This window comes from Ambystoma mexicanum, chromosome 7p, assembly GCF_040938575.1.
Source record: "Ambystoma mexicanum isolate Mex_15411 chromosome 7p, UKY_AmexF1_1, whole genome shotgun sequence".
NCBI lineage: Eukaryota > Metazoa > Chordata > Amphibia > Caudata > Ambystomatidae > Ambystoma > Ambystoma mexicanum.
In genome coordinates, this window is record NC_090939.1 from 871,866,772 (window position 1) to 871,889,444 (window position 22,673).

Below are 22,673 nucleotides of genomic sequence, written 5' to 3' on the forward strand. Positions count from 1 at the left end.
GGGTGTTAGTTATAGTAAATGCGAAGTGACAATCTTCAAAGCGCCAGCCCACGCGTACATTACGACATACACGTGGTTCTTGAGGGGATAGTCTAGCAAAGCCACGCCTCATGGTAAGGGAGCTACATTAGGCATACAAATACATGAGTCAAAGTTAGCCCTGTGGGTGGGATAAACCCAAATTGTGTGGCGGCCATAAGCAGCAAAGTGCCAAGGGGCGTGGGGAGACACAAGTAGTCGCGCTGCTTCCAGGTGGTCTTGCCTATAACGGCAAGGTCGAGGACGGACCGGCTGATAGATTGAATGTTAAATGGTGAGTCTAAGTGTGCTGATTCGCATGGCTCCTGGAATACGGTGCACGTGAAGGTGGCACAGCCTATCTGGCTAGCCTGGCAAAGACGGAAACCTTTGATCTGAGCAGCAGAACATGGTTGATTAAACGTGGCAGAAAGGGACAAGTAAAAATACGCTTTAGTCTGGGCAGCATAAAAATGTGATGAGCAGTATACGGAAGGTCAAAAGCGGCAAGCCAAAACTATAACAGCCGTGACATTGTCACTAGAGGCTGAACGAAAACAGCATCATAAAGAATTGACTACAGTGCCTGCTCGGAAGCGCCTATATGCCAGGAGCGACTTGAGATGTTACACCGTAGACTAGTTTAAACAGCAACATACCCGATTACTTGCACTTCCCTTTGCAAATGGAATTGCATCTGTACAGTACTGAATGACACGAACTTGCCGGATAGCTCAATTAACGGAAAATCCGCAGTAACAGCTTTACACATAAGCAAGAAATCAAAGTATCCTATGCGCATGGTGACATGTGCAAGAAGAAATGCGCTAATGTTGCACGTTCCACTCACAGCAAGTGTCCAGAAGACGGTCCGCTGGAGCACACAAATTAGATTGATCCATGATTGTGTTCTTTGCGCATCCAGAAACACGAATTAGTGTCGACTCTCAATAGAGAGGGTTAATGCGTGTGCATTATCTATGAATAAGCCTCTCACTTGCGCTACTAAGATCACACCATTATTCTAAGTGTATAGATGATAGACTACAACAGTGGTTGTGTTTTTTGAAACATCTATTGGACATATGATTTTTGGGTACAATAATTTTTTAATGTATTGTTTTAGTATGTTTTATGTGTTTTTATGTGTATATCGATTAAAATATGTATACCTTCCCTCGGATCTCTTGCCACTACTTAAGTAACGTTATGCAGACCTGTTTTGTTTGATTGTTGGGCGCCCACGGCCTATATGTGTAAAAGTAGGATAGCGATCTGTGGAATCTGTCTTTTGGCCATATCGCCTGTGTCCTCAACCACATAGGCACCTATAAAAAAAGGACCCCTATCCTCAATTGAAGTGTACCCCTTCAGGAGTGTCGTCAGAATCATCGCTGTTGCACTTTTGCGCCCAGAAATTTGGTGGTCACAAACCTATGGTACAAGTCACCTTACCTGCAAATTTCAGCGTCCCAACATTAAGGGACAAGCTTCTTCAACCATGACTGCCGTCTGTGTCTACGGTGGCAGTCGTTTGAACTCGCCTTCCCCCATCCTGTGAAGTGTCCTGAAGAGGCCTGAATCAGTGATCTTACATTTCTTAATCAGTGGTTGGATCTTGCACCTGTACCTGACTAGAAGAATCCTTGCACCCGCCGCTCCTGGGCACCTCTCACTGTAACAAACGGTGGGAAATCCAACCTCCAGCGGCCTCACCCTAACCCTTCCCTTCCTGATTTCCCTCCCCCCTCACCTCAGGCCCTGCCCGCTGCCACTTCCATCGACCCATCAAGTCCTCTGGGGATAATCTGAGTCAGAGGTGGGTATGTGTAACCAAAGCGTTTGTCTCCCCCCTTTACTCCATAGGATAACATTGGGGACCAGTCCTTTTTGTTTCCTGGAATTCCATTCCACTGCCTTTTGGTCGTCATACACAATTTACATACCGAATAGCATTGTTGAATATCTTTTTAACTCACCAACACAAGCAACTTACCTGCCACAGATATATTCTGCGGAGAAGGATTGTGGCTTCTGTAACTTGGGCATAAGGCCCCATTCTTCTTAAGGATTTGACTGCTGAAGTTGGGGGAGATCCACTTGTGACTTGGTTCCATTTTTGCTGCATTAATTTACTTGCCTCTTGTCGCAATTTGAATGCATTTTGAGAACCTATGGTGAATGCATATTTTTTTTGTATTGTGCGATATCACCTGCTTATTTAATTTTTTTGTGTTTTTATGGCCTAGAATAAATATTTTTATGCATTCCTGTCTAAATTGAATTGTAATCTTCACTGTGTGGACTCATTGTGGACTCCTGACCACACACCCACACTCCTGAGACTAGCCTTGACTGCTCTACACGTTTACCTTCAATGGGTTTTGGCTGGCCTCTCAGAGTTGTAATTGTTTATTTGTAAAGCGCTTATACACAAGTGAAGTGCTTCAAAACGGGAAGGGAATACAGAGTCATTCTTAGGCCTTAAAGTTTACGAGTGATCTAGCTAAAATAAATAAAAGCCTGTTCACTATAAGTGGGCTGGCTGCCTAAAATCTGTCCACCAGACCAGATTGTAAAAATCCTTAGCAGCTGCCATCTTTGTATTTTTTTAAAGTTGAGAAACAACAACTGTGCCATTTCTCAATGTAAAAAACCGATTAGAATCCCGACCAGTTTACCCAGATGCTAATAGCAATAAACCCCTTATGGTAAGAGGCTTTACTGGTCCAGGTAATGCCCAGGCTAACATTAAAGCCCTCGCTTTGCTGGAGCTTCTAACTGACCTGTACATTACCTGATCCTCCAGTCTCCCCCACCCCTCTGTCTGTTATTGCTTAACTATGTAATGGTGAGAAATGTGGTTCTGACTTAGGCTCACACACTATTGCTGTGGAAAATAGCTGTGCATTGACACGACCTGAATGTTTACCCAACGTTTCACTGCCCTAGGAAATAACCGGCCAATAGTGTTTTTTAAATGTGGTAGGTTTTGCATCCCAAGTACAAAGTATTGCATTAAACCTGCTGCTGGGTTAAAGATCCATTTTAGCAGGCACCAAAATAAAACCTGATCTAGTAAATTGTGATGCCTAGGTCCATGCGTCCCCCATCGGAATCGTAACAAACCTCGAGAAAAGTTTTTCTCTTCGAACTTCCATAATATTTCATCGGGTTGTATGGAAGTTGGAGCTGTAGAATATACAAGTACAGATCAGGAGTCCTTCTGTTAAGTAACTTGTTCAATGCTTCAGTCACAGTGGGGGAGAAGGACATCCATATTGCAGGACAGCAAAAAGTATGCATGTGATGAAAAATATAGTCCCAGGCTGTTCACCTAGAAATGTATGCAAATATTTTGTCATGAATATTGAGGGATATCTTGGAAACCCAGCCCTCGAGGCCCAGAGTTGGACAACCCTGACCTAGAACCTCAGCAAAAGTATCCCTCCATTCAGCTTAAAGTAATGTATCCTGTTTACTCTGTTGTGTTTTAAATGGTATGAAGATAACCGCATTGTGTAATATGTGAAATACTAAAAATACATGGAGAACCATTTCACATCGCACTGCAAAATAATGGTTTTTGAAACCCTTATGTGCTATGGGTAAGAATGTTCATCCTGAATTCCCATTAGGCATTATGGTAGGCTCCACCCACTTGCGCATTTAAGATTGTATTGTATCCTTTAGAATAGCATTTATAGAAGTGCTGTATGTGGAATTGTCAGCATTCAATGCGAGAAAGAATTGTTACTACTTGGTAAATAACTAGACCTTGTTTTTTCACAGATAATTGATAAGAGCAAACGTGACCCGACTGAGGAAATTGAAATTTTGCTGCGATATGGGCAACATCCAAATATCATCACTCTAAGGGATGTAAGTAAAGACTTAGTAGAATGTGACCCTTTCAAACGTATCTTTAGAGCATACAAGTAATTTAAAAATATTAATCTTGTCAGGTTATCATTGAGTGTAGGGTGGGGGAAGGAAGATTTATATGGTGAAGCTGAGCGCCCATACAAAACTTGGTGCACCCTCTCCCACAGCCAGTGTTGCTATTGGGAATAAACGTCTTCCTAAAGCTCATATCACAGGAAGAAGCTGGTTTATGGTTTAACCTGGGATGCACCTTTTTCATTACAGCCTTTCCATTATTGTGACACTTTCATAAGAAAGAATGGTTGAGATTGAGATTAGGGTGTGACAATTGATCAAGGGGCTCCTCTTCTTCTCCCCATTTAACAGAAGCCAGATCGACAACCTTGCCTGTAGCTGCTCCTTCCATGCAGTAAGAGGCATTGGAAGCCAGCCACAGGTGAAAAAGTCCAAGCCTAGACATGGCTCGGAAGCAAATGGTAAAAGTACACATTCACATGACTCTGCTTCACTGAGCAAGCTCCCCCACTTTTCACAACCTCTGCACTTGCTACTGCCACTCTTCAGTCCGTTGGGGCCTACTGAACCTATGGGTTCAGGGCACGCCATGCCCTCACTGCGGCTGGCACATGTCCCAAGGCTTTGGTCTCGCAAAGCGCTGTCTTTAAAGTTTTGATGGATGTTTCTGGAATATAAAAAAAGTGCAGAAACTCGCTTAGCTAGTGACAATTTGCCCCACATGCCGGGAGAAGCATTCCCAGGCCCCTCCTCATGATTCCGGGCCCCAAAAGGACTCCTGTTTGCCTTCTCCAGCCTCCACTCCCATGTCACAGGTCCTACAGAAGGACCCTGTTCCTTCTGATTCAGCTTTCCCTCACCCAGAAGAATTTTCTTCCTCTGCCTGGACTAGAGAAAGGTTTGAAGAATGTATGAGCAAAATTTCAGAATTCATTGGTTTTTCAGGGCAGTTTGACATCCTTTAGAGGACACGTCCCCTTGATGTATGCCATATCCCCTTAAAGTCTGCAAGGCTCCACTCTCCCTATGCTTGTTCCTCTACTCCTAAACAAAGATTATCTGATATTTTCCAAGATCAATGTGATATAACTACTATGTCCCGGATCAGGGCGATGGTTCCCAGCACCCAGTTTCTCAAGATCCAGATGCTTGGAACCCCCGCAGATGACCAGGGTAATTGGCCCACTACCACTGCTCATGAAGCTGAGCCAGGTAACATATTTTTGGACGGTCCTCCTGTATCTCACCCCAGGGATGCTTCCCTAATAGATGATCAAATGCTGTTCAACACTATCCTCAAGAAAACAGCGGACCATTTTATGATTGCCTCGCAGAAGGTAGTGCCTGATTCAGACTTCATTGAGGATATCCTCCAGGAAAGGTTTCCTGTCGGCCAAGCCATCCTGCTGCTTCTATTAAAAAGCATGTTGCCCCCCTCCTTCCTCACGCCCTCACTTACTCGGGCGGTCAATCCAGGTGTCGATAAGATGTTTTGCCCCGCAGCTTCTAATCCTCTCTAAATTCCACCCCAGACTCCCCAGTCGTTACCACCAGAAAATGTGCAGGGGTTCCAATGTCTTTGTCAGAATCTCCCTGCGATAAAGACAGCAAAAAGCTTTACACACTGGGCAAGGGCATCACTTCTTCTGCTGCTGCCTACGGTTACCTGCATTGCTAAAAATACAAATCCCTTGCTAGCTATAATTTCCACTGGGGCCTAATGCAGGAGGGTCTGCAGAATGTAGCAGAGCCTACTAGGTCACAGCTTCTCACAGTGGTGCAAAAGAGCCGTCCAGTGGCACAAAACATATTGAAAAAACACCCTTGAGTCCGCAGAGACTGTGGGTTGGGTGCTGGTTGAAGGCACTCTTTTGAAATGCCATGCATGGCTTAAAGTTTCTGTGTTTAAACCCGAGACACAGGCCTCACTTATTAACCCCTAAGTGCTAACGATGAGAATGCTCATCCTATTTGCAATAAACTCTGAATTTACGGGGTTAATAAACTCATTGAGGACTCTGCCTTCTTCGGGAAGGCTTTGGACGGTTCCCTTGAGACCACGTAGAAGCACAAGACTTTGAAGTCTCTTAATCAGATCTGAGCCAAGCCATATGTACATTACCGGGCCTTCAATACCCGCCAGTCCTTTCGCAGGCAGCCCTTTCCTGCTCTGCTCAAGGTGCCTATGGGACTAGAGGATGCCCCAGGTATTCCGGCTAGGGAACATCCAGCCACTTTCAGAAACCTCCTCCCCCCCCCCCCCCAACTATGAGAATTTCGGCATGAAAGGGGGAGAAACGCAGCAGCCAGAAGCTTGCCTACCCCCCTGCCAGCAAATTACTTGGTGATTCAGGTCCCCTTCAATGCTTCCCAAGTAGGGGGACGGTTAACACACTTCACCCACATATGGGAGGGAATAACCTTAGACTAGTAGGTTATCAAGACTGTAAGCGGCGGCTATTAGTTTCTCCATCCACCCCATACCCACCGAAAAGCAGAAGATTATCTCCAGAACATCGCCATATCTGCCTTGATGTACAGACCCTGCTGCAGACGGGAAAGATTGAGGTTGTCCCATATCTTCAGGTAAATGAGGGTATTTTTTCAGTATACTTGCGTGTACCCAAAAGGATCTAACCATGCGCCCTATATTGGAACGGCATCCTGCGAATAAGTATGTCACACATTCAGAATGAAAACTCTGTCAGAAGTGATCCCGTTGCTAAAGCATACGTTCATATTTCAATGTTGCCAGCGCACAGGAAGTACCTCAGGTTCAAGATAGACAACACTCACTTTAAGTCAAAGTACTCCCCTTTGGCATTGCCTCGGCCCTGAATGTGTTTACCAACGCACTGGCACTGGCAGCAGCTCCCCTTTGCAGGCAGTCATTCCAGTGTACCCTTGTGCCCTTAGCTCAGTGACTGGCTCCTAACCAGAGACTCGCTCCAGGCTTGTCTGGAGAACATCCAAAAGACAACTTCAGTTTGGGGTTCTCCATCAACGAGAAAGTCCAGTCTGTTTGTTAGGGAGATTTATCATTGTTATGCTTCATCCCCTCACCTAGTGAGACCCCCAGCACTTTTTGGTGTTTTTTTTTCTTTTTCTTTAATCCTGAATGAGGGGAGCTATGTTCCACTCATTATTATAGGGTCTGTCTTTTGGAACTCTGCACTTTGTGTTTTACTGTCCTATGGAGTCTACTTTCCTCCATCTCTTAAGGCATCTGTATTTTACTATTGCAGCACACAGCTCCTTATGGGCAGTGTTGCTGGGGACCCTTTGTGTCCTCCTTTTGAGATTCTTTTTAATATTCTAGAGTAACTACAGTTCTTAAGGATAGACTATCTCTCCTAAAACATTATATTCTTAGAGATTGGCACACACCACCTTATGTGGAGTGTCAAGGGGATACTTGGTATCCCCCTTCTCTCTGCTCCTGTGACTTTTGTTTTACATAAACAATAACCTAGTTATGGCTGGTGGCAGTGGACGTGTTCTACCATCTATTGTGTGAATGTTCTACCGCAGGCTATGTCCATAGCCCCGGTAGTGCACAATAGAGTCGCCCAAGTACTAATTTGGTGGCTCCTTTCTTTTTTCGCCCTTACTAGTGTGGTTATTCTTTGTCAGCCCTTCTACCGTCCTGGGAGGGGGGAGACCTGTGTGTGTTTTGGCTTTGGCAGGAACTCTTTGCTGTCCCGCCTATGCTCCATAGTGTCTGAGCAGGTAGGAAGTGGAGGAGGACATTTTTCACTCCCCTGCCTTTTGTCTGCCTGAGTGGAACCAGCTCCCACTGGGGCTCTGGCTGTGCTGATTGGTGTTGGGTAAGAATTGATGCAGTCTCAGTGTGTGAGGTTCGTTGTGTGACTGGGCAGCCAGGCCTATCGCAAGAGGGGTAAATGTGAGCTGTAGCAATGAAATTTGTAAATACAAGAAGCCATGTAACTTACGCTCAAGGTTTCAGTTTAAATAGCTATTTATTTAATATACATTTTTAAATGTTTTCTTTAAAAGGGCAATTCATGTAACAATGTAAATATACTTTCTGATTACTTTTCAGAACAAGATGGTGGATATTCTTTGGATATGCTTCTTACATAATTCCTACACCCTGAGGTGACTTCAATCACAAGGACAGTAATGGCATTTATTTCTCCAGCATGGGGTCTGGCATGGATTCACATGCTCATGAATATTCCCCGTCGTCAGGCTGGGAATCCTCGGTAAAGAAAAAACCAGTATCAGTTTCGTTTCTGATCTGTCTTTCGTAGTAATAACCAATCACTGGTCTCTGCGTCATACTGACCACAGCCAATGACTGCCCTCTACCTAAGCACCGCCTCTGGCAGCCATCTTCAGATTTTTACCGCACGTTCATGTGTTGGGATCCTCGTGCTATTGCTCTCGAGCGTTAGTGCTATTTTTTCACGTTTTTTTCTCAAAACTTCGTTTTTTCCGGTCAAAAGAGCCTCAAGCTCCACCGACTCTCCATCCGATCAACGGGGACCCGTGTCGGATTCGTCTGCGCCCCTCAAGGGTGAAGATTTCGTCGAGCTACGTTTTGGAGGACTCCAGAAGCTTCTCAGGCCCGGACATGGCCCAGGAGAAGGGAAGCTCGACGCCCGGAAAGCTGTTCAGGATCTGCCCTGGATGCCAGCTGCAGAACGTCTTTAAGGAGGACGAACACTCCTTTTGTCTCTACTGCTTACATGAGGACAAGACGCACGTGGAGAAGGACTGTGCGTTTTGCGGCAATATGTCGGAGCGGACCATGAAGGACCGCCACCACCGCCTCGCCAACTGGCTGGAAGGGAAGAGCCCGTCAGGCGAGAAGAAGAGGAAGAAATCCGAGCGGTCTTCTAAGACCTTTGAGGACGCCCCAGCGACGGGGGTCCAACACAAGGCCAAGCACCGCGAGTCCGCTTGCACCGGGAGCGCCGAACGGTCGGGCTCTACGGGCGCCAGGCAGGGCGCACCCTCCCCGGCACCTTCAGCCACGAGCCAACGCTCTGGGTCGGGTAAGAGGAAGGGCGAGCACCCGGCGAAGCTCCTGGAGAGGCCCCGGTCGAGCTCGAAGGCCCCATCGGAGGGGGAGCGAGGCAGTGTCCCCCCCTCAAGGATAAGGCGGTGAGCGCACCTAAGGTGGTGAAGGCCTTAATCCATCCGGCCAAGCCCTCTATCGATACTGTCGCGGCGGCCCTGGCTCAGCCTGTGGAGGCTACACCAGTGGTGGCGACCTCGGGGCTCAGAGTCTCCCTGCCACCTCGGAGGGAGTCCTCTTTTGTGCCCATCGATAGGACCCCCGTGAAATCCCCGGCGGGGAAGAAAAAGGGGGGGCAGGGCGTCGTCGTAGATTCGGCCTCAGAGGAAGAGCTGATCGAGGTCTTAAGCCACGGCCTTGGCGTGGATGAAGACCGGCCCATCGGGATGGATCCCGACACAGGTGACGACGACAGCGTCGAGGGTGACGACGGGGCCCCTGATCGCCCGTCGGATTCCCCTCTGCCAGCGCCGCAAGACAACTCGGCGGCCATTTTGTTGGCTATACAGTCCTTATGCTCAGAGATAAGGACGAGACTACCGTTGCCGACGGAGGAACCTCTCCCGTCGGGGGATCCTGAACCGGGACCTTCGGGTGTTCCCCCGCCCAAGAAAAGAAGGATTCACCCTCCACCTCCTTTTCAGCCGTCGCGACCCGTCCAGCCCTCCTCCCCGTCCACCCGAGGGGATGATACGGGGACTGACACGGCAGCGACGGGTACGGACGACGAGGTATAAGACGAGGATCTGCCGTCGTCACCTCCCACCAGGGCTTCTCCGCCCGACGAGATTGGATCGTTCCACTCCATGATCACCAGGGCATCCGAGCTTTTCCAACTCTGCCCTGAGGAGAAGAAAAAGGAAGGATTCCTTTATCAACGGCGCGAGGCCAAGAGGAAGATGGTCCTCGCGGTGCCTCTACTGGACGACATTTGGGATGAGGGCCTCGCCCTCCTCAAGAACCCTTCCACGACGCCAGCTAGAAGAGACCGGTACGAGAAGAAGTACCGGGTCCCGGGCGCGGCCCCCCTGTGCCTCCGGGCGCAGCCTACTCCGTCGTCTCCGCGGCGGCCAGGAAGAAAGCGGGGGGGGGGTGCGGCCTCCACATCGACTTCCCCACCGGACGGCGAGGGAAAGAAATTGGACGCTATGGGACGCAGGGTCATCTCGTCTGCAGCGACGACGATTAAAGCGGCCAACGCCTTGGCTATCGTGGCCCGCTACGACAGGGAGCTATGGTACAAACTGGCACCCCTGCTGGACTTCCTACCGGACGACAAGAGGGCGGATGCCCTGGAGATCCTACAGGAAGGTGAGGTGGCGTCGGACCACGCCATCACTATTGCGATGGACATCGCCGACACTGGGTTTCGCCAGTTGGGCAACGGCGTGTGCCTTAGGCGGCGTGGATGGCTCAAGGCTACGGACTTCCGTCAAGACGTACAGACCAGAGTCCTGGACATGCCGTTCGATGGGAACAACCTGTTTGGGAAAACAGTGGACGATTCCCTTCAGGCCATTAAGGCGGACACTGAGACGGCCCGGGCCCTTGGGGTTCTGCAGCAACGACGGACGCCCTTTCGGAGCAGCGGAGGCAAGGGCGCCTCCAAAGGTTCCGGCGGCGGTTTCTCCACCTACTGTCAAGCGGCCCGCTCGTCGTCTCAGGAGGCCTACAGAGGACGAGGCAAGTCTGGCGGACCCCGCCGTCGTCGCCAAGGAGGTCAAGGCGGCAAAGCCTCGTCGAAACAGGATTGAACCGGCCGTGGGGTCGGGCCCCCGCCGAAGCACCCCGGTGGGAGTCCGGCTGGCGAGCTTCGTCAGCGTGTGGGAGTCCATCTCCACTGACCGTTGGGTGCTGGATGCCTTAGCCTGGGGCCACGCGCTCGAGTTTCAAAGAAGGTGCCCACGCGTCCCCCCCCCGTGGCCAGGAAAGAGCTTCACGTCCCTCAGCTTCTCCTGGAGGTAAAGGCGATGCTCAGGAAGGGCGCCATCGAACTCGTCCCAAAGAGGCTTCGGGGCTCCGGAGTTTACTCGAGATACTTCCTCGTGAAGAAGAAGACGGGAGGATGGCGTCCCATCCTAGACCTGCGACGTCTGAACCAGTTCATCAAGGCGCAGAAGTTCCGGATGGTCACCCTCCAGCACGTCCTGGGTCAGCTGGAGGAAGGAGACTTCCTGTCGTCGTTGGATTTGGAGGATGCCTACTTCCATATTCCCATCCTAAAGGGGCACCGAAAATTCCTCAGGTTTGTGGTCCAAGGGCGTCACTACCAGTTCAAAGCCCTCCCCTTCGGACTACGGTCGGCACCCAGGGTATTCACCAAGTGCCTCGCACCGGTGGCGGCGCAGCTGCGCCGCGATGGGATCCACGTCTACCCCTACCTGGACGACTGGCTCATCCGAGCCAAGACGAGGGAGCTCGCCGTGGAGCACACGGCAAGGACTGTCCAACTTCTCACAGACCTGGGATTCTCCGTGAACTACGCCAAGTCCCACCTGGTACCCGCGCAAAACGCACTGTTTCTGGGAGCGAAGCTCGACACAGTGTCCCTTCTGGCCTCCCCGTCGGAGGAAAGGACCAGGTCCATCCTGGGCAAGGTACAGCGGATGTTGGTTTCCGACGCGGCCAAAGTGAGGTCCATCAAGTCCCTCCTCGGAATGATGTCTTCTTGCATCTACCTCATTCCCATGTGCAGGCTCCGGATGCGCCCGTTGCAGGAGTTCCTGGACGCGCGCTGGATCCAAACGACGGGCGGCTTCGAGGAGAGGATCACACTCGACGAGAGTTTCCGCCGAGCGGTCCGGTGGTGGGGCACCCGCGCGCATGGACTTCCAGACCCCAGACCACCAGGAGACAGTGACCACGGATGCCTCCCTGGAAGGGTGGGGAGCGCACACCGAAAATCTGCACGCGAGAGGCCTTTGGCTCCCGACAGAGAAGTCCCTCCATATCAACGTCCTGGAGCTCCGTGCAGTGTTCTGGGCCCTCAGGTCCTTCCTTCCGTCCCTCAAGGGCAAGGTGGTGAGGATCTTCACCGACAACACCACCACCATGTTTTACATCAGGAAACGGGGCGGAACCAGGTCCCCAGCACTGTCCAAGGAGGCGCAGGACCTGTGGCATTGGGCCGTCGCCCAAAGGATGTTTCTGGTGCCGTTTCATCTGGCAGGGATAAAAAACACCATCGCCGACTCACTCAGCAGGGAGCTGCGCTCGTGCCACGAGTGGGAACTACGGCAGGATCTAGTGGATCGCCTCTTCCGACGGTGGGGCACACCCCAGATCGACCTGTTCGCGACGGCGACGAACTCCAAGTGCCGGAGGTTCGCCAGCAGGTTTCCCCAGGCGAGGAGCATGGGCGATGCTTTCTCGTTCCCCTGGGAGGGCCTGTTCCTCTACGCGTTCCCTCCTTTGCCACTGCTAATCCGGCTCGTCAACCAGCTCAAGAGGTCACGGTGCAGGATGATCCTCGTCGCACCTGCGTGGCCGAGGCAGATATGGTTCCCGGACCTTCTGGACTTGTCAGCGTCCCCGCCAATCAAGCTGCCGGTGGACGCGGATCTACTCTCCAGGGAAGGAGGCGCCATCCTCCACCACGACCCGAACTCGCTGAACTTGCAGGCCTGGCTCCTGCAGCGCTAGAGTTTGGAGGATACGACATACCGGCCGACTGCAGAGAGGTTCTTGCAAAGGCCAGGGCATCCTCGACTCTTAAATGCTACGGACACAAATGGAAGAGGTTCTCTGTCTGGTGCCACGCACAGAAGATTAACCCTCTACGGATTACGGCTCCCCAGGTACTACCGTACCTGCTGACGCTGGCCAAAGCTGGACTGGCGCACGCGTCCATCAAGATTCATCTTGCTGCGATCTCCCGATACACCAGAACCACGGGCCGGACGTCCTTGTGGTCTCATCGTCTGGTGAAAGAGTTCATGAAGGGACTGTTCAGATCGTTCCCGCCGGTGAAGGCGCCGGCCCCGGCGTGGGAGCTCAACGTGGTGCTGACCAAGCTCATGGGACCTCCGTTCGAGCCTCTGCACTCGGCCCCGTTGAAGTTTCTGTCGTGGAAAACAGCGTTTCTTGTGGCCATCACCTCTGCACGACGGGTGGGAGAGATCCAGGCCCTTTCCTGCAAGGCCCCGTACTTGACTTTTCACGACACGAGGGTAGTGCTCAGGACGCACCCCTCCTTCATGCCCAAGGTACCGTCGGACTTCCATCTCAACGAACCCTTGGTGTTGCCTGTGTTCTTCCCGTCGCCTTCGTCGCCGGCTGAGAGGACTTTGCACTCGCTGGATGTGGCTAGAGCGCTGAAGTTCTACGTGGACCGCACGAAGTGTTTTCGGAAGACGTCACAACTCTTTGTGAATTTTGGACCTGTCAATCAGGGGAAGGCTCTCTCGAAGGCTTCCATTTCCAGATGGCTCTCCGGCTGTATCATGTACTGTCATCGGTTGGCAAACCGACCGCTGCCTGGCCGTCCGAGAGCCCATTCCACCAGAGCGATCGCAGCTACCACGGCGTTCCTTTCTGGTGTGCCCCTGCTGGACATATGCAGGGCTGCTACGTGGAGGTCGACGCACACCTTCACGAAATTCTACTGCGTCGATCGGGATTCCAGGGAGGAGTCCAGGGTCGGCCAAGCAGTGCTGCGCAACCTGTTCGCCTGAGGTGAGCCTGGTGAGGAGGTAAGATGCTTAATGTTGAGTTTGATGTAATGCTTAATGTTGAGCCTTTGCCACCTCCCGTGGTTGTGCATGTGTGTACTGCTATGTATTCTTTATTCAGGAGCATGTGAATCCATGCCAGACCCCATGCTGGAGAAGGAACAAGTTACTTACCTGTAACTGTTGTTCTCCAGCATGGGTCTGGCATGGATTCACATGCGAACCCTCCCGCCTACCCCTCTGCGGCTCTTCACTTGGTCATACTGCCACTTCACGTGCTTCCAAATCTGAAGATGGCTGCCAGAGGCGGTGCTTAGATAGAGGGCAGTCATTGACTGTGGTCAGTATGACGCAGAGACCAGTGATTGGTTATTACTACGAAAGACAGATCAGAAACGAAACTGATACTGGTTTTTTCTTTACCGAGGATTCCCAGCCTGACGACGGGGAATATTCATGAGCATGTGAATCCATGCCAGACCCATGCTGGAGAACAACAGTTACAGGTAAGTAACTTGTTCCATATTATACTTTGCAGATTCTGAGGTTGCAGACAGAAAAGGTTTAAGAAAGGAAAAGGTTAGAGGTTCTCAGTATATGTGATGACACTTAGAATCTGCCAATGAAATCTAGACAAGCCTTTCCCAGAAATAACCGTCTAAAACAAGTTACCACCTATGATGGACAGCACTATCAAAGTCAATGGGCCAGAAGAGTCTGAAGGGAGCCAGGACAGCCAAAATCAATTTGAAACAGTCAATGGAGCTGAGGCACATCTTAGAATCAAAGTCTTGAACAAAGTTAGAGAGTTTGTAAAAATAAATAAATGAAATGGAAGGGTCACAGGATTTACCATCAACTTCAACAAGTCAGCAGCGCTGGGGATAGGGATATCGTCAAGAGAGCGAGAGGATCGAATCCCAATGTGCCTGATAAAATGGAAGACGAAGGCTATCGGCTACCTGGGGGTTCAGATTCCAGCCAGCCCAACAGACTTTTACTGCGTGAACTTCCGCCCGCTCTTCAAAGAATTGGAAACCGACCTGAAACGCTGGATGACCCAAGAGATCTCCCTGATGGCCCGGATCACAGCGTGTAAAATTAACTTACTTCTGAGATTCTTGTACGCATGTTCCACCCTCCCTGTGATGATTCCAGCTCCAGCACTCCAGAATCTGCAGAGGAAAATGCTGCAATTCATCTGGAGAGGGAAGAAGGCCAGAATCCCTAGAGACACGATGCTGGGGAATGCGAAACTTGGTGGCCTGGGGGTCCTAGACCTAAAGAAATACCAGATGGCAGCCCAACTAGCTTGCATCCAAGCATGGCAAACTAATCGCCCCAGATGGGTGGACATGGAACAATCACGCTTAGCTCTCCCCCTATGCTTTCTCCCCCATATCCCACCAGTGTTGAGGCAGCAATGGCAGGGATTATTATTAGCCACCAAACACACCATTGCCATTTGGGACAAAACTCTGAAGCAAAAGATGATCCCAAGGGGACTCAGCCCCGCATCCCCGGTTTTTCTGAACCCAGCCTTCTTACCCGGAGCAGCACCCCAAAACTTCAAAAACTGGATCAGGGGGGTGGGGGGGGACTTGAGACAGTGGGGCAGCTTTTCGAAGGAGGACAACCACTTTCTTACGTACAATGCAAAGAAACCTTCCACCTCCAAGAAAAGGACAGGTTTACATACCTCCAGCTGCGCCACTGGTGCACCCACCCATAGACACACCAAGCAGCGACTCGCTCGCCCAGCCCTATAGAACTAACTCAACGACCTACCAACCCGAGGCAAGATCTCTGTGCTATACAAGCGCCTCCAGAAAGACTTTCTCACCTCGAAGTCCCGGTCCATGGCACAATGGGAGGCAGACCTAGGCCACCCCATAGAGGACCAGTCCTGGGTTGACATCTGGACCCGCGCCCAATCAGCATCCGCCTGTGTCACAAATAGAGAATGTGCCTACAAGATCTTATTACGGTGGTACTATCCCCCTCTACGACTCCACCACATGAACCATACTCTGGACCCAGCTTGCTGGAGACGATGCGGCCAAACAGAATCCTTTTTCCACATGTGGTGGACTTGTCCAAAAGCCCAAAGCTTCTGGAGAGAGTTTGGCGGCTATAGTGGAAATTACGCAAATAAAACTCCCTCTAGAGCCCGATCCTATCCTCCTGGGGGCCCCGGTTCCCGGGATTTACCCACGCACTAGTCCTAAAGCTAAACTGTTGTCCCAATGCTTGTTGGCGGGCAGAATAGTGGTGGCCCGCACATGGAAATCTGTAGAGGGCCCATTCCTGCCCCTCTGTTGGGTGAAGCTATGGGATGTACTAATTGCAGAAAAGGTAACGGCAGCTAGAGCGGGTCTCCTTCACCGCTTCTGGAACGTTTGGAACCCTGTTCTTGAGTTTGATCATGATTTCCCTGCTTTGACCTACAAACCACAGCGGGCCAGGAGGGTCCTAGAGAATGGGGTTGCCCCACAGGAGCAGGAGGGAGAAATGGAATGTGAAAAACGAGCGTGCTGGGGGGTGGGGGTGAAAGATACTCGTATAGTAATGCATACAAAATGTTGATAATATGTGGATTGATATTTTTTCCTGTCTTGTTCAAAAATAAACATATTTTAAATAAATTAAAAAATCACTTGTAGGGTCACAAGCTGTTAAAGGAGAGTTGGGATCAACTCTGAAGGGAAGCCAATGCAATTAACTGAGAAAATCACAGCTAAAAAAATCAAAAAATCTAAACAGTACCTCTGGTTTAAAGAAGAGTGGTCCAGCTGGATTCTGTCCTGTTACAGCGGTGCAGACCCCGTATTCCTGAGCCTCAGTCGCAGGGACTAGAGTGAGGCCGTCTGGAGGGCTCTTGCGGCGATAGTTGGCAGGTCATTGGCAGCTACGGGCTCTTTTCGTTTCAGCGGCGCTTTGTGATTTTAGCACTTAGCAAACAGCACTGTCGTGGTTCTCCGATACCAGTTGGACTTCCTTCGCTCCTCTGGTCCTGCACACTGGTGAGGGGACTTGAGCTCTGGTCGCCCTGCTTCTGGAGAGTTCTTGGGAGACTCCTGGAGCTTCTGGCCGGATTTCAGATGTTGCACTTGACTATGGATTTCTCGACCCTCTGGCACTCTGTTCTTGCAGCAGCGAAAAAGTACAGCCAGTTTGGACAGATGGTCCATTGGAGTTCGTCTCAGGGTTAGTTGTTCCCACTAACCCGAGGCAAGAAGTCGTCCCTTCCCGAGCTTCTCTGTAGAATCGAAAAGAGTTTCAGCACAGCAGCCAGGGCTTCACCGGGCAATTCAAAGGTCCAGGCGATTGCAGCAAGATTTGTTCAGTTTCTTCATTGTCCTGAAAGGACAGCCAACCAATCGGGACTGGTTGCATTCTTGCATTCCTAGAGACAAAAGACAGGGGAGTTTTGGGAACCTCCCTCACATCCTGACTTTCAAGACACACTGGAGCAAGAGGCGTGCTTCAGGGCTGAAGCCTGCCAAAGGCAAAATGAACAAAGGGCTCAAACCTGGCTCAACGCACAGAGTAAAACCCAAGAAAGACTTCACAAACAGAAAATGGTGAAAAAAGACTGGGGCCATTTTGACAAAATGGTCACCCATGGGTGCTGTACTGCAGCGGAGGGTTCAGCCTGTAGTAGAAAACCACAATGGTAGGGAAAAGTAAAACACTGCCACCAGCCATTTAAAGTAGTGAGCGGAACATAAAAATGTTACATGAGAATGTAGGCTAAGGGGCTACTAGGTAACCCCCCAGCACTCCATATAAAATGGTGTGTGCTGGACCTACAAAGAGAAAAGGTATGTAAAGTCATTTTCACTTTACTATTCTTGGGAACAGTAGTTCACCCAAGAAAAGGTATTTAAACCGTGTGGGAAAACTAAAGGATTTCTCTGTGACACTGCTGTATGTCGCCATGCAAAAAGTAAAGTCCAGCAAAAGAGCTTGGGGTCTCTTAGGTTGAAGGGAATTAGCACAGAAATGAGAATTCTCCCTAACAAGTGGACAGGCAACTGCTGCAAGAGAAAGCAGACGAGTGTGTACTGAAACTGTTTAAAAGGTGAGGTTCCTGAGGTGAAAGGCAAATTGATCACTGGAAGTTGAAGTAACCGAAGAAGACGACGACCAGAGACGCCTGCAGACCCTTTGCAACACCCTGAAATGACTACTGCTCCCCTGACCCTGGTTTCTGTGCGACAAAGGAATTCTGAAGAGGACGACTCCTACCTTTTGACTGGTCTGAAAAACCAGTCCCAAGATGAACTGTAATCTGAGCCATCTCCCGAGGTGCTGTGCCTCTCCAGAGCTGCAGAACCCCAATTCTAGGAGACCTCTGACCCAATTGAAGTGCATTGTCGTGGAAAGGCCGAATCCGTCCAAGTCTTTGCTGAGCTCCGGTGAACCTCCAGAGACACAACCCGACCCATCCAAGTCCCCTCAACAGAGTGCAGGACTTCAGAGTGTTGGTGCTGCAGAAAAGGCACCAAAACCGTAGAGTGACCAGAGAAGTTGCTGAAAGCCACGCCAGAAGTCCTCCCTCGAGACTTCTGCTGAGAGATCCCGTCCATTGTCCTGCCTTTCGTCAGAGGACCAAGGAATCCGGAGGTAGGGTCCAGCACTGACACATCGAGGAGAATCCAGCCACAATCTCTTCTACAAACCTAAGGTACTGTGGGGGAAAAGGTATTACTTACTTTGATCCGTGAAGTCTCTCCAGAGCGTTGAGTGACGCCATGCCCCAAGCTCTGTACCACGCAGTCTGTTTTTGAATTGAATGCCTGATGCACAGCGTTCTTTTTTTACTTTGCTGCTTCCCCATCGTATTTTTAGTTCTCATTTTCAAACCCCCTTTCACCTCTCCTCTGCTCCCTTTCTCTTTTACACCTGGTAAACCAGTGTTTTCTGTGTGCTGTGGGTTTTTGCAGGGTGTTCTCAGCAGCGGACCCTCACGCTCTTAGTTAATTGTGTTTGTGCCCGCTTCACGGCTGGGACATGTGTGCTCTGTGATGTACTTGCACAACAGATGCTGAAGCACTAACTGATGTGCTTTCAACAGATATCACATTGGAAGCTTTGTGGCTTCCTAGGAAAAAGGTAAAGCGCTTTTTTTTTTTTTTTTTTTTTCCCAGCACCCAAACCAGGCAAATCCTTCCAGTGAGTTGGCCTAGTTGGGAGGGCCCAATCCTCGTCTTTCGCGATTAGTCATTGTACTACAGGAGTGTGCTCTGATGTTACGGTGCCTCCACTGAGGACCTTTCAGGGCCTGTCGCCACAATTCTGTCTGAGGGAGCTTCGGTCTCTGTGAAGGCTCGTACTGGTGGCACTGTCCCTGAGGGCGGTTTACCTGATACTGGGGCTCGTTCCTAGAACTGTACTACTCGGTTACAGGGTCCTCGTCAAAGGGCCCTCACAGGCCAGTGGCTGTAGCAGGTTCTATGCACCATGTTCCTGAAGATCACACTATTAGAATGGATTTCCAGAATGCGGACAGATGTTAGGAGGCCACTCTAGTTATGATGAACATGGAGCTCTGAGTTAGCCAAACCCAGTGAAGGTACATGGATGTGCAGTCAAGTCTTAATCTCAGGAGCCTGTGTGGGGTCATTGGCCCTCGATGAGTCCACACAGAATAGTACTCCACTATTTTTATAGTAGACTGTCTAAACTGAATTATTTATTCTAGGCCTTTAAAACACACACAAAGATTATAGTGCAGGTAGTAATATCACACAATACTCTATAATACAAAGATCTACAATCACCAGTAGTTTCACTTAATAAGCATAGTCAAATAACATCAATCAATGCAGGAAAGTGCAGTAGATGCAATACAATGATGGGAACCAAGCACAAACTCAATATCAGAACTTTAGAAGTGGGGCCTTGTGCCCAAAAGTCAGTCCAAAACAATGTTTCTCACAGGGATGAGCTGTCTTTACAAAAGGATGCAGTGTGCTTGTGGTGATTAGTTTCAAATGAGTCAAGTTTGACAATAATGTACCTGGGGATAAGGGAGTTCTTGTCATGACCCTTACCCCTGACCCTCACTGGCAAGTCAGCCTCCCAGCTAAGGCTAGGTTCCAGGCCTCCATTATGGCCTCAAAGCTCTTCTCACCTCATCCAAGACACTCATGGAGTCAGTCCTGGCGCCATAATCATTATGGAGACCAACATTAGGATGGGACTATTTACATGGGACTAATTTATTCGGGGACTTCAGCTAACATGGAGGCACTGACATAGCTCAGGTGCAAAGAACTGAGCTATGCGGTATAGTGTTTAGGGTGTGGCTGGGCTCGGGACGACTTTATCTGGGCTACTTTACCTGAGACTATTTAAACCACACCCAAACAGCAGAACACGCTTCACGTTATTCTGCTGTTTGCAGCATAACGCTCACTTTGTCCTGATCGGGTCACCAGTGTTCCAGTGTTCCTTGATGCCCGTTTATCCTGACACCACGAACCTGAAGAGAAATTATGTTAAAATCTTACCTGTGAGTAGCCTCCTGTCTTTGACTCATCGCCAGCAGCAGATTCTGCTTACCTGAAGATACTCGAGCCAGCAAACTCAATCATTCCGGCACTGCATGTCTTCTGAGTACAACAACCTGGAAAGAAGGGGGAGAAAGGCAGCATTAGAGAGCGTTTAATCACATTTCCTCGCGAACGACGCAAGCCACAAGATCCTTACCTGGTTAGTCGTCTCTTGGTCAGCATTATTTCAGGAACCTCACGGCACTCGACGAGGAACACAGCGTCCTGCGAAGAAGGGAGAAAAACACAGATTAGCAAAAAAAGGACAAAACAGCGCTGTGCACCGCCCATTACTCACCGGACAGCATCGCGCTCATCGCGCCTTCACTTGCTGGCTCGTGCTCATCACCAATCTGCACAACAACGCCAAAACACCTTTCCATACCTACGGGATGAGAAAAAGCAGACATTATTCTTTAAATACAGAAGGCCAAGGAAAAAAGAACAAAATACAAAGACTGTAAAGCAGCAAACCTACCTTGTCAAAACAGAGTCGCAGCAGGCCTGGACTCAAGCAGGGCTTGCACCAGTGAAGCAACTTGGTCGCTGCACACCCTCCACAGCTACGCGCCTCTGCCACGAGGAGCAGGATGGAGAACACACCTTATAAAGAATTAAGGTGAGGAGAAGGCCCCGGGGAGGTTTCGAAGGGAGGTTGGAAGACGCACTACAGGAGACAGTCAAGTCTTGAACCCAGTTCTCCTGTATTTCAGGCCTCACCTTCATCTGAGACATTACCCAGGGATCGGGGAGAGGGTTCGAGGTGCAAGTCATCCAACCAGGGCTGAGTGGCGTCCCTGTGGATACCAGGTGAGCCTAACAGTTCTCTCCTTTCTTCCAGACCCAAGGCTAACCCAGGCAGGATACCTGCGGTGAATGGAGATAGGAGACAAAGGGACAAGTTCCCAATGTTATCCTACGGAAGACTGGCGGCCGGGAGGGCACAGGCACACTGATGCTTGCTTAGCCCACTGAGTTCAATTTTGGCAGATGTTCTGTATGGATCGTCTGGGGGTCGCTGGGGGCTCGATCTTCACCCTTTGTTACAGTCAGAGCTGCCTAGGAGTTGCGGGTTTGAGGTTTCGTTTGGTCGGTGCAACTGCTAGATGCAAGCCCTCTTGGCGAAAAAATGCAGAATCCAATGACGTGGGCCGCCTCAGGACAATTTGCAGCAAGGAGGAATGTGATTTCCAGCCATGATCACCGTCTTTACAGTCTGTCACAAGAGCTATTCCAGGATAGATTTCTTTGAAGATAGGGAGCTGGAATTCGGTGAGAAGGCGACTTGTGGTACAAGCTGGCGGCCACCAAAATTAGAGACTCTAATGCAGAATCATGAGAGCTCCTGAGAGAGCTTGTCAGTAACTGTTAAACATTGATTTACAGGGCAGAGGACCAGTGCTGTTAACAGTGGGTGAGAGGCAGGGATGTCATTTCACCAAAATGCCAGAGGCAGCTGAAGTGACATCACATGACCCTTGTCCTCTGACATCACAAGAAGTGATATAATTTGACCCCTCCCTGAAGTGACATCACGGGAAGCGATGGCACACGATCTTTCACCCATTGACGAAACAGGAAGTGGCATCACATAGCTTTAAGTACACTACGAAAACTACAGTTACAATATCACTAATGTTAAATAGATTTCATACAAGAATGGATCACCATATGTATTGTTGTCAGTGTGTTTAGGCCCATACTACCAAATTACTGTAAATGCAAGCAGATATCCAAGGCCACATGATGTGTTATTATATATAGCGTTTACGCTTAAGTGTTTTATATAGAACAAATATACATATAGTATCACCCAACCTATTTGGTATTCATTTCTCAACCTCTGAAGGATGCAAGGCTGAGTTGGCCGTGATTCGAACCTGCAACCTGCAGATCTCTCACAGTGCAGCAGCGAGCGCTCAGCCCACTGAGATATCTTACCAGCTATAGTAGAATGTGTAATTACATGTCTGAATGTTCTCGGTCAGAAAGCAAATTACACTCTGTAGTGGATACCACTAAACTGGTAACTGAGATTTAACAGCAGGCCAGTTCATCTGCAGGTCTGGTGCAAAGTTGGCCACATGTCAAGCCTGCATGGATTTACTTTTCAGGCTTCAGAGTTTGGCAAAATACATACCCCTCGGAGGGTTTAGAACTGTTTAAAGTATTGAGAGTAGCACAGGGAAAGCAGCGCCCTCAAATGGCGTCCTGTACTCTGGGCACTCATTTCCTCATTCATGCAAACAAACCTCCTGAACAGCATGGCATGGAGCTAGGAAATATTGACACCTTACAACAAAGCCTTAATTGTGGCACAATGAAATCCAGGGCTACTTTGTGCTATGGTCAATCATTTCTACACTGTACAAAAGCTTTTAGACGCACCGATTTTGAGGACACCGAGATGGAATGGCTTGTGTTGATCGTAACAGACAACTGCAGAAAAAAACATGCTATAATTGCAACTTGCGAAAAGCA

At 49.7% G+C, this 22,673-nt stretch overlaps 1 protein-coding gene across 3 annotated transcripts in view; it reads left to right on the forward strand.

Annotated features, from left to right (window-relative positions):
* Nucleotides 1-22,673, forward strand: part of RPS6KA3 (ribosomal protein S6 kinase A3) — a 1,283,345-nt gene that overhangs the window by 890,218 nt on the left and 370,454 nt on the right. For all 3 annotated transcript variants that reach the window (XM_069637077.1, XM_069637076.1, XM_069637078.1), the window contains exon 16: nt 3,811-3,900. In XM_069637077.1, coding sequence (XP_069493178.1) covers nt 3,811-3,900 — 90 coding nt within the window. The remainder of the gene's footprint in view (nt 1-3,810; nt 3,901-22,673) is intronic.